The sequence below is a fragment of the Vespa velutina genome, chromosome 4 (assembly GCF_912470025.1).
Source record: "Vespa velutina chromosome 4, iVesVel2.1, whole genome shotgun sequence".
NCBI classification, from domain to species: Eukaryota; Metazoa; Arthropoda; class Insecta; order Hymenoptera; family Vespidae; genus Vespa; species Vespa velutina.
In genome coordinates, this window is record NC_062191.1 from 7,843,606 (window position 1) to 7,856,578 (window position 12,973).

Consider the following 12,973-nt stretch of genomic DNA (forward strand, 5'->3'; position numbering starts at 1 on the left):
ACACACAGGACTGCACACATGCACACAAATGTTAAATTTGGCAACGATATATTCGTAATAAGTGATTTCCTTAAATATACATACATATACCTACATACAATACTGACACACATAATGCCAACTTTTTTTTCGGAAAGTCGATTACTGAATATACAAAACAACAGATACGTCTGTTTAGAGGAGTAGTGGGGGAAGGAGTTTTTATTGTTTTGACATGAATGCGAAGAAACACGATACAAAGAAAGCGCATTCATAAATTAAAGGAGAACAGTTAAAAATAGAGTTTACATTATAAATTTCTATGGTTGAAATTTTTGTCCAATTTTGGTAATCAAGGACTCGTTCGAATGATGAAGATTTTTTACATGAGATATTATTCTTTTTGCAAAAAACATGTCTTATATAAGTAATTTCCACAAAATTAAAAGCCTATTTTTCGAATTCGTGGATGTTACCAAAAATCGTCATGAAGCTTTGTTGTCACGTTAATTACAGATAATAATATATTTTCTAATCTTCAATCGAATTCTTTCAATCGATTTCCATTTAAATAATTTCCAATCAACATTATTAACAAGTCATGATAACATCGAAAATAAAAGATATTCGCGTGTAAAATAATGATGTGAGCACGTATGGACATTTTCCTTACAAATTTTTTCATGTTTTCGAACTTTATCTCTATAGGTATCGAATTATAATAATTAAATTGTAATAATTAAATTGTAAAAATTAATATTCGTTTAGACAGTTTTTAAGTTTATATATCAAGTTAATGTTTCGGTATTTTCGTGTAATAGATCGAAAAATTATAAGGAGGCCATTGAACAGGTGACTGTGAAAAGAATAAATGGACAACGCATGCGCGAATGTCCATTTATTCTTTTTGCGTTTGATGCTTCCGCCATTTTTAATTATGTTGTGTTACCGGTTGTAGCAATGCTTTGTCGTCTCGTTAATTATAAGTAATTAATATATTTTTTCTAACGTACATCTTTATTTTATATACCAATCGATTGCTGAAAAGACAATTCCCACGCGTGAATGTTCACAAGTCATGGCATAGTCTCGCTTAAAAAATAATCGCGAAAATAAAATTAGCATCTTTGCGTCCTTTTAGAGACAATTCCTATTGATTCCTTTGATTGAGACAAATTCAAATTTTCTACTTATTTTTTTTATGAAATCGATTTCTTGTCTATTAACGATGCTTTAATTAATAATCTTTCATCAATCTGTCACATGCGATTATATTTCGTCAAATATACGATTTTCATATATTTTACATACATATACACGTAAGTACATACATACAGGGACGTTTAAAAATAATAAAAGTAGTTACTGCACTTACACGGACGTATAAACACAATGAAAGCGGTTATCGTACATACACGGACGTATAAACACATTGAAAATAGTTATATTATTCGTGTTTATACGATAACTTTTGTTTAAGTCGATCAGTATTTTTTCACCATTAGACTAACAACTCACGCTCTTGTTCGTTCTTCTAACTATTAAGAACTATTTGCCTGAATAATTTATATATTTTATTATTTGTACATTTTGATAAGACAGAATGGTGAGTTATTATCTCACGACGGTTATTGTCATTCTTTATTTCTTCTTTGATATTAATTATTTTCTAAGATTAATATTCACGTTTATTTGGGCCAAATTTATTCAAAAAAAGACAAAACTCTTAGATAAAACTACAATCTACAGTAAGTATTTAACGAATCAAATTTCATTTCCTTTAAACAATTTCTGTATTTTATTCGATTTCATTTACTTCTAATGTCGATACTATTATTTAATAATCATCAAATTTTACTTTCAGAATATTATCTATTACGTCAGAATACAACGTTGTCAATTAATTTTATGATAAATATTTCAATGCTTACATCACTTTTAAAAATAATTTTATTTTCTTATATAAAATAGTTTTGATAAGAAAAAAAATTTGCTTACATTGTTATTTATTTAACCATAATCAAATCGTAACAAAAATATAAAAAATCAATTCGTTATCATAATAATTATTAAACATTAGTTTAAATTATTAAATTATTCAATATTTAAATCATTAAATTATTAAATGAATGATTATTAGATTATTTAGTATATTGTTCATAAACATTTTTATATACTGTTTTAATCACTATTATCTCATCTAGATACTTAAGATCGATGTAATTAATCCATAATAAAAAAACAAGATTATTTGTTTTGTTTTTTCGTTATGCAGGTATATGTACTACTCAAGACTTGGACATGATGTCACATATGAACAATGCAAGATATCTACGTGAATTAGATTTTTGTCGTTACCATTATTTCATACAAACCAAAATGTTCTCTTTATTAAAAAAAATGGGTGTCACGGCAATTCTTGGTGGCTTATGTATAAGGTATCGACGACCGATTAAATTCTTCATGATATACAAAATCACGACTAAGGTAAAATCTAAAGTTTGAAAACAATTAAAGGATAAAGATAAAATTTGTGGTCAAGCTTTCGTAATAAAATGATATTGTTCCATTGCAGTTGATTTATTGGGACGAGAAAAGTTTCTATTTCGAGCACAGGTTCATAAATCTACAAGATAACTTCATTCACACAATTATTCTCAGCAAGCAGACGACGATTGGCATGAAGATGTCTTTGAACGAATTCATTAAGAAACTTGAACCTGAAATTTCTTTGCCTGAGATAAACAGCGATTTAAGATTATGGTTGGAATCAACGAAACACTCTTCTCAGAAATTCAGAAAAAAGGATTAGAGATCTTTCTTTTTTCTTTTCTTAGACTTGACACTAAGTTTTTGAAATTATATGCGAGTTCTATTTTTATTATCATATTAATTTAATTAAAAATTTTTTCTTTGTATCTATCGGGTGGCTTAAATTAACTAATTGCGACTGTATTGTGAACCAATAAACAAGGACATACATTAGAAATTTAAGATAATTTCTTATCAAATGACTTTTTACTGCTTAGTTTATCGTTGCAATTTGCTTGTCAGTAAATTCCTCGCATTTCCAAAATTCATGTAAATTTAACTTAACATTCGTGAATCTTTGCTTAACAATTTTAATCACTTCATTTTTTGATCACATCAACAGGATTTCATGTGTATTAAGATCGGTTTTTGAAGAAAGTTTAATTGCTTTTTCTTTATAATGAATTCATTTCTTTACAGACACAATTCGTTTCTATTGATAAAATCCATCTAATTCATTTACCTGCAATAACGTAATAGTACTGATAATAAATTCGATCCGATGGAAATAATTATTTTACAATTGTGAATTTACTTTACAAGTTAATATTTCACAAATATACGCGGCTATTAATTTTTTCCATCGGTAAAGGAACTGATATGATACGAATACAATTATTATTGTCTATATACGAATTCAGTAGATATAATAAAAATTGCTTTAATTTTACAATATTCACGCAGAAATATCTACAAACAATAGAAAATTTATTATAATAAGTAATAAATTAAGTAATAAACTTCAAGAAAATAATGAGATACCAAAATATATAAATGTTATATATTTAAAATAATGAGATACAAAATATATAAATTTTCATTTATTGATGCGCATATTAAAGAAAAAATCAAAGACAAAAGTAAAAAGATAAAATTTTTTGAAATGAAAAGGCAATACTTAATATTTTGCGATTCACGATCTATACTCGGTGGTTCCATTCATTTGTTTCCACATATTGATAATAAAATACGTACGTACTCATAGTTGTTTATTTTGTTGTTTTTCTGATAACATAAACGTTAATATTTCAAAAACTGCTAAAGCCAAAGCTTTCCAACATTTTTTATTATGAAGTTCACAATTTTTTCTATTAATAAACATCGCAAGTTTTAACTTTTCTATATATTCTTTACTTTCTCAAATAGTCAACGATAACAATCTATTCCTTATGGAAAAAAAACTTAAAATAGTTTAATTTTTTAAGCATATAAATATGTTCTGATAGTATCAATATGATAAATTAAATAAGACATTTTTATTATTTAAGTATAATAAATACAAATACAATAATGCATGTACAATTGAGAAAAAAATAATACATGTGTATGTCCACTTGGGAAGAAAATATGACTGTGAATTCATTCATCTTGAATCATTCATCTTTTTCCTCTAACATTTTGTTCTTATTTTAACCAAAAAACGGTATAATTTATTATAGTTACATGAATATTTAGACATTTTTTTTAAAGTACCTCACAAACTAATCATTTTTTGAATACTTCTTTTTTCAAAATACCAAAGAATCAATTCATGTGGGTATTACAGAAATCTTCATTATAAGGGAGAAAAATGTGATCAGTGCTATCTGTTGTAATAAATAGGAACTATTAAATTACCTGTCGATAAAAACCTCGATGAAGATTGTTATCATTTGCAAATACTCAATACATTTGTTTAAAATAAATACTGTTTATCATCAATAGATACATATCTAAAATTAGTTTCAATATTTAGTTGACAAATGGTACTGGGAGTTCAAAAATCAATAAAAGATGTGATGCATAGCATTTCTATTATATTTATAGATATACGCAATTAAACAATTTTATATGAAAAAATGAGTTGAATATTCAAATCTCTTGAATATAAATAATATTTTATATTATAATTAGTTTAATACGCACAATTAATAAAATACAATCAAATAGTCATGGATAGGATTTAAATAGCTATAACTTTGTAAAAAAAACTATTCAGTATTATTCTGTAACGAATTATTTTAATGAAGTGACGAAATTCTTTAAAAAATTCCAATTGCGATATGTCATAAAAGACTTTTTCAAAACTCCCGCCAAGCTTCATCATAAATTAAAAGGCGGGAAATTCGAAAGGACGAAATATTGAAAAAAATATTGAAAAAATATTGAAAAATCGAGAAAAGGCGTAACCCTGAAGGATATCTGTTTTTGACGTGCACATAAAAAACGGTGCATTCTCAGAATTATCCTGATGTAGTGTATAAAAATCTTGGCATGTACCCTTTCACAAAAGCGATATTGAAACATGATTGGGCGATGAACGGACATTCAATGCACGTGACTTTTGATGATCGTATAAAAGAGATCGTGGAAAAGAGAAATAGAAAGAGTGAGAGAGAGAGAGAGAGAGAGAGAGAGAGAGAGAGAGAGAGAGAGAGAGAGAGAGAGAGAGAGAGAGAGAAAGGAAGAGGGAAGATTGAGCGCGGATAGGATACGCGTGGCTTTAGTTAGTCTCTGTGTTTGAAGGGTTGCCGAAGATATATAACCCGGGTCCAGCCGAGCTTTCAGCTTTTAACGCTTCACTTGGACAGAGGTTTTGGTCTACGCTTACTGGGCACCGTAATATCGACATATCTATATATTCACATCTATCTAGGTATATATCTACATTTATCACTTTTTTGCCAAGAAAGAAAGACAGAAAGATAGAAAGAGAAGAAATGAGAAAAAGAGAGCTTCGCAAGCTTTCTCCTCTATGTTCTCTAAACTTTAACCTCGGAACTTTAAAAAATAAGCCGGGACATTATTTTTCCACCCTTCTACGGATGCCAATTCGATGGACCTGTCCAGTTCCACTCCTCCTCGTCGTTTCTACCGGAGCATAGCTTGCAATGTGCGGCATCAGCGAATGTGTAAAAATAAAAAAGAAAGAGGACTCTGTATGTGCGTTTCTATGTAGTGATGCATATATATATATATATATATATATACACATGAACTATATAGATGTATCTCTCTATGTGTATGTGTATTTGGTACGTATATCGTACACATACATACACATAAGCGCTCCCATACACACACACTCATTTATATATATATATATATATATATATATATATATATAGAAATTATATATATATATATATATACGCATGTCATCTCCCTCGTCGCCTGCCTATTCGTATAGTCGTTCCCGGGATATGGATATGCCCGCAAATATGTCGGAGCCAGAGAGCCATTTTCAATTCAATCTGTTAAAAGCACGTCAAAAAGTCATACGATATTTCACTGCAACGGTGAATCCCGATGACACTGCAGCTGCATCGCCAGCGGAAGAGCAGCGAATGATACGTAGAATATGTATATGTGCGTTTTGTATTAGTATATGTGTGCGTTTATGTATGTATATATGTACGTATAACTTACGAAACAGATTCTCGAGAAAATCAAATCGTATTATGAAATATTTAAGATCAAGACAATTTTCTGAGACAGAGAAAACGTTGATTTTCTTTTATTCGACATAATATTATAGTTCGTTTTATTTTTCTATTCTTTTTCTCTTCCTCTCTCTTTCTCTCTCTCTCTCTCTTTCTCTCTGTCTTTCTCTCTCTCTCTCTCTCTCTCTCTCTCTCTCTCTCTGTCTCCCTCTCTCTCTCTCTCTGTCTCTCTCTCTCTCTCTCTCTCTCTCTCTCTCTCTCTCTCTCTCTCTCTCTCTCTCTCTCTCTTTCTTTCCAATTTAATTATCTATGAAATATTAAATTTTATCGATGTTATTCATTAATTATTTATAATAAATGAATATTTCTTTGTTTTTTGTAATTTCTTATATCACCGTTATCTTAAAAGCGCGGAAAATCTTAATCCTTTTTTTTTTTTTTTGAGATACGAAGTTCGTACTTGCATTATGCGTTTTGAATGAGTTCAATGCCACTTGCAAGGAAGCTTCATAATCGCGTCTATAGATGGCACCTATGTGATCGTTGTAAAAATCGTTTTATTCGCGAAAGAAGGCACGAAAGAACTTGCCAGAGAGAATTTCAAAGCTGATAGACCCCATTCAATATTTTTTTTCATAGTACCTTTATAATATATTAAACGAAATGAATAGAAATTATTTTCTTTAGAAAAGCGATTTAATAGACTAATTAAAAACGAATTAATATGTGATCAAAGGAATATTTTACTTTTTTCTTTAGATATTTTTATCAAACATTAATACGCGTGTATTGTATCAAAAACGTAAGAATGCGAGAACTTATTCCAATCGTTATATAAAGTACCACCGTGATGTAATTTCTTCTAATTCGAGCAATCGTCGTTTAAATGATATACTTGCGGTAGACTATAAGTATATACATCTTTCCTAATCGATATTTTTAGATGGCGATAAAATTTAATTTTCAATTCACACGTCGTTATCAAAAATTGCGTTGTTGTAAATTAAATCAATCTATTACGTTAGGATCTATTTTCGAGATATTATAATATATGTTATTTGTTTCGAGTGTCTCTAAGAAAAAATTGATATTGTGAATAAGGTATAGAGATAGGTAATAACAATGGATTTGTTTTCACGTGCATTTGCCATTCATTTCTCATTGTTCCCATTTTTTGCTGTTGAAGAAAGGAAAGTAGTATCAATGGTATGTTGATTGTATTACCATTTACATTCATGTGATTCTCCCTTTTATCTCGAATCGAAACGGGATATTTAATCCATGGACATGTGAATACAAGCTCGTGGACAGCAGGAAAAAATTCTATTATGTATTTTAAGGCGTAGCAGTATATCTCTCTTTTGAAACTTATTCCAGTCGCGATAAATTTCATTTTTGGAGAATTCATTCATGATAAGCTGATATCGAAAACTTCGCATATTAAAAGATACGCTTTGTAAAATATTTCATTGAAATATTTAAATTGAAAAAAAAAAAAAAAGAAATAGTCTCAGTGTATACATATCAAAAATTTTAAGTTGGATTAATCCTTTTATTATTCGTCCTTCCTACTATATCTTTCGCTCTATTCTCTTCCAAAATATCTCTCTATTCTTTTTTAACGTGTACCTATATTACATAACTAAATATTATTAACAAAGATAAAATAATTATAATGTGTTCGTATGAAAAAATACAAAGTAGATTTTTTTACATATTATATGTCTTTTTTGTTGCTATTATTATTAAATGGCGTTCGAGTTTGTTAATACCAGAGAGAACACAAAAAAGTTACCTGTATGTACAAAATATATGTATTAATATCACCGTAATACAAATTTAATTGATTCTTTCTTCATTAACAAATTCTTGCAATTGGCATGTTTTCGGATTCTTTTTTCCCCGTTTGTTTTCATTGTTTATTTTTCACCAATTTCATTGATTCAATAGTTCTACAGATTGCACAGTACCAATCATAAATTCATTGAGCACTATAAACCAGTTTTTCTTCTTATTTACACAAAAATTATATAATGTGAAAATATAGTATTACTTATACTGACATAATTATATAATAACTTATTATTTAAAAAATATTAAAAATTTTTAGATATAAAGTAAAAATCTATTTTTCTTTTTTATAAAATAGAATAAAACTTAAAATATACCTACATATTATAATATATAGTATATGTATATATATATATATATATATATATATATATATTAATTTAGATATATATTATATAACTATATGAAAGTGTGTGATTTCAAAGTTACATAACATTATAGAAGGTTAAACAATGCTATTAAAACCATGAAATAAATAAAAATATTCAAAAGCTTATTTTTGTATCGATAGATAAACAAACATTCTTAAATGCGTCGTTTCTTATTAATGAAAGAGGAATACGCAAGAAAAGCATTCTGACCTCTTTCAAATGGGAAATCTTTTCTTTTGAAAGTCATCGAAGCGTTATCCTTCTTTTTTCAACGCCACTATTATTATAATTCTCGATGATGAATCTTCCATAACGCTTCTCCTTTTTTCGCGGTCAACCCTTTGATCCTTATCTCGTCTCTCGGAGCGGATAATAAATTATCATTCCGTAACATCAAGGCAAACATGCTTACCCTTTCTGCTTTCTCGAAATTATACGATGGAAAAGGATCATGAGTAGAGTACTCTATACCTATATATTATATATATATACATACAAAAGTACATATGTACATGTATACATAACGCGTATTGGTTTTCCGGTTTGGATCACCCTCACGCCTATTAAATTCAAAAATAATCTGATTCTCGTAAAGCCACGAGTCTCTTATGTGCATCCTTACTCTGTGAACGGTAGTCATTCGTGGTTGGCCACGTTTAGAGAAAACATACATATATATATATATATACGGAGGTAAAACATGTGTGTGCGAGTAATCGAGAGGGTGAGCAGTGGTAGTTCAGGTAAAAAGGATATAGGTAAGCAAAGATACGGGATCATAATGCGCACAATGCTTTTATTTCATTCTTATTGCGGGTAAATAACATCTGTACATTAGATCACTATAAAATCGTTCGTCATTGGTAACGACAATGGGGGGTTAGCGACCATTGAAAATCTCCTCTTCTGAAGTATAATTCAAAGGCACGTCGACATCGTCGTCGTCGGCCGCGATGACGGCGCTTATGCTAGTGGTGGTGATGATAGTGGTGGAGGTGGTGGTGATGATGGTGGTGGTGGTTGGTAATGGTCGTAGTTTATAGGAGAACATTTATAGTACCCGCTGAGAGAAGAAAGGAAAAAAATACGTTCGTCCAATACAGGACGACGAACGTCGGCGTCGACGACTACGATTACGATGGTAGTGCTGCTGTTGACGGGGCGCAACGTTGGTTAGAGAGGCAAGGTGAGGGAGAGAGGAACTAGTAACGTCGAGAAAGAAAGAAAGAAATAAAGAAAGAAATAAAGAAAGAAATAAAGAAAGGAAGAGAGAGAGAGAGAGAGGCGGAGGTTGGAAGGAACGACGGAGGCGTGTATAGTTAAAAACAGTTGGCCGAAACAAAAGGCGGAGCATATAGAAACGTCTGAGCATCGGTCCGCATTGTGTGTTTTACATTAAAACGGGTTTTAAATAAAAGAGTAATGTGTTGGTTCGTTGCGTCGTTCCGGGGGTGGTGAAGAGAGAGAGAGAGAGAGAGAGAGAGAGGGACAGAGAGAGAAAGACGTTGCCAGTGGTGATGATGGTAGTAGTGGTACACGCATTCTCTTTCTCTATCTTTCTCCCGCAGATATAATACCCACACTGATGATATACACAGAATACACACATACTCACCTATAAGTGAGTTAGAGAGGGAGAAAGTGAGTGGGGTCGGAGGTGGATACGCGGCTAGGTATGTCCCCTTTTAACTCTGGCAGATATAAACTCTTAACATCTCCGGGGAACCACTCGGAGCACCAATCGGAGCTTGCCACGGGCGTGGCATTCCCAGCAAGCGTCCCCGTGTTTGGCTGAGAGCTCGGGGTGGAACACTGTGGCACAGTGTTTTATTTCGCGCGCCTCTCTCCTACGTAGAGGGGTTGTCGGAGGGGCTGGCGGTTTCTCGGCCCTATCCCACACCGATAAATTTTACCGGGGTGACTCTCACCGACCCCCTTCCCTCTCATCATTCTTGGTACTGTTTTTCTCTCTCTATCTATCTCTCTTTTTCTATTTCATTTCCCTCTCCTACTCGAAAGATTCCACTTTCTACGCGGTCAACGTCGACACTACCATACCATCGGACTATCACTAGCTTACCCTCCGAATAGAAATACCAGTCTCAACACCCCTTCCTCCTCTTCCACCCTCTACTCCTACCTCTCTCTCTCTTTCTCTGTCTCTGTCTCTGTCTCTGTCTCACTTTTCACCCCCTCCCTTTACCGGCGCACGATACCTGAATCGACTCAGCCGAGAGATGCTGCAATTGTTGACAGTGGCGGAGCGCGAGAGAGAGCTTCTAGAGTTGAGACTCTGAGTGTAAGAGAGAAAGAGAGGGAGAGGGAGAGGGAGTAGGTTCCGGAAGATAGAGATAGAGAAAGAGAGAGAGAGAGAGACGGAACGAGGTGACCCGCCGATCCTGCATTTTGCTCCTCGACACTCGAACGCGCGGGTCCTTTCCTTTCTCTCTCTCCGATAACTTCCGAGATATTTTCGAAAAGTGTGCGCGACCCTACTAGCTCATAGTTATCTTCTAATAGTTGCTTTAATTTCTTCTACGAGCTGGACTCAAGTACGTGATATATATAGATATATATATACATATACATATATTATTGTTTTTCTCTGTCTATTCGTGTTGTCTGCTCGATTGTCGTCAAACGAAGTGTCGCGTTACCGTCGGGTGACCTTCGATCGCTCATGGATAACAGGAAAATACAGTGAGACAAAAAAAGAAAGAGAGAGAGAGAGAGAGAGAAAGAGATAGAGAGGGATTAGAATTCGTTCATCAATGCTTACCGAAGATACAAAGTAAGGAGGATATTCTGCATAAGAATATATAAGAAGAATAAAAAGGAGAAGAGTTCAGGAGGATGTCGTTGCCGCGAGGTGTCGGACTCGGCGTCGATGTCGGTCAACTAATGCAGCATCAGCAACAACAACATCATCAGCAACAACATCACGTATTACCAGCAGCCTTTTTTCTACGAGCCAGTGCTGAGAGATATCAGAGGACACCGAAGTGTGCTAGATGTCGTAATCACGGGGTCGTTTCCGCCCTTAAGGGACACAAGCGTTACTGCCGATGGAGGGACTGCGTGTGTGCGAAATGTACTCTTATCGCTGAAAGGCAACGCGTTATGGCAGCCCAGGTAAGAAAAGATTTATGTTACGTATTTATTTTCTTCTTATACCAAGTTCGTTCAATTTTTACAACGTTTATTGAAAAACGATTCGATAGAGTTTTATTCTATAACGCGTGTTTGTATGCGAGTGATCGTGTTCTTAAACAAAGTTGATAATTCAATGATAAAAATTGATGTTTTTTTTTTTTTTTTTTATAGAGTACTGAATTATCTTGACATTAAGAATTTCATCTTTTGCTTCGTTTATTTTTTAATTTTTCGATAATATTGATACAGTGTCTTTTTTCTTCTCTGTGTTTGCGTATTATGATCAAGAAATAAAAGTGATTGTAGGTTTTTGTCAATTTACTTTAAATACACGAAAAAAAAAAAAAAATGAAAACGCCTCGAAGATGTTACCGTAGCAAACAATTCCTTCCGTTTTATAAAAGTGATGTATGCGAGAATGCTCGAGGGTAGCACTTGGAGGGCAGCCAAGTTGTTCTTTCTTTTTACCATCGTATACGAAGTCGACTGACTAAATGTAACTGATCTTACAAACTTTTTTCTGAGATAATGAAACCTACAAGAATTGATTATTCTTTCAAAAGATATCCGGTATCTCGTTCACGAGTTTTTTATTTTGCTATCATTGTTGGCATCAAGAAAATAGAGAGCATTTTAACACCTCAGATCTTTTTAAAATATATTTACTTAATAACGTGTCAGAATAAATAATAATTATTTGTAGTTTTCAAAGACAACATTTTGGTATCACAAAAATGGAATCGCCGTCATTTTGTGTTAATCATTTTCCTTCGTAGAAAAAGTTTAATAAGAAGAATCGAGAAACAAGAGAATAACACACAAAAAAAGGAAAAAAAGTTTTTAACATAACGAGGCGTGTATCGTAGAGCTTTGCTTTTTATTTTTACCTGATCTTTTGTTTACGTCTCTCTCTTTCTCTCTCTCTCTCTCTCTCTCTCTCTCTCTCTTTCTCTTTCTTTTTCTCTCTACTTTTGCAAAGTAATTAATAAAACAGCGTTCGGTGTTGCTGCACCGTCGAGCGTGCATTTTCCACTTCTCTGCCGTGCATAAAGACTCTACCGGCGCTCCCTTGGCCCTTACGTAGTCAACCGAGTATGAAATATCGGCATACCACAATGTAAGCTTTGCGTCGGATACCCTTTTTGACTTTCCTACGCTAGTGGGTGTACCTATGAAAGGGTGATCTCACGAATTTTCAGGTGGCCCGTTGCGTACTCTTGGAAGACGCTTTGTACCAATTTATTCTTGTTCTGTCACTTTCAAGCGTATTATAAATACCATGTTACTCATTAATCTTTCATTAAACTCTACCTTTTTTTCCTTTTATTTTTTTTTCTTTTAATCATAATTTATAGATTGCAAAATATTAGCACTTTTTTTTATGGT

The 12,973-nt window shown here is 32.4% G+C and overlaps 2 protein-coding genes across 4 annotated transcripts in view; both read left to right on the top strand.

Moving 5' to 3' along the window:
* The first annotated feature begins 1,485 nt into the window (after positions 1–1,485).
* On the top strand, positions 1,486–2,952 carry LOC124948429 (protein THEM6-like). Its single transcript, XM_047492033.1, has 3 exons — positions 1,486–1,727; positions 2,255–2,466; positions 2,555–2,952. The coding sequence occupies exons 1-3, from the start codon at positions 1,583–1,585 to the stop codon at positions 2,789–2,791; spliced, it is 594 nt and encodes a 197-aa protein (XP_047347989.1). The 5' UTR covers positions 1,486–1,582; the 3' UTR covers positions 2,792–2,952.
* A 7,706-nt stretch (positions 2,953–10,658) lies between these two features.
* Positions 10,659–12,973, top strand: part of LOC124948300 (doublesex and mab-3 related transcription factor 3, truncated) — a 37,405-nt gene continuing 35,090 nt past the window's right edge. Inside the window, exon 1 of one of the 3 annotated variants that reach the window (XM_047491730.1) lies at positions 10,659–11,566. In XM_047491730.1, the coding sequence (XP_047347686.1) occupies positions 11,288–11,566 (279 nt within the window). In that variant the 5' untranslated portion in view covers positions 10,659–11,287. The remainder of the gene's footprint in view (positions 11,567–12,973) is intronic. The other 2 variants (XM_047491728.1, XM_047491729.1) reach the window with 2 other exon arrangements.

Excerpts from the sequence above, each read along its gene's own strand:
- LOC124948429 (XM_047492033.1), top strand. The coding sequence starts at position 1,583 with ATGGTGAGTTATTATCTCACGACGGTTATTGTCATTCTTTATTTCTTC. Across the intron at positions 1,728-2,254 it reads AGATAAAACTACAATCTACA|GTATATGTACTACTCAAGAC; the intron begins GTAAGTATTTAA and ends TTCGTTATGCAG. Across the intron at positions 2,467-2,554 it reads TATACAAAATCACGACTAAG|TTGATTTATTGGGACGAGAA; the intron begins GTAAAATCTAAA and ends GTTCCATTGCAG.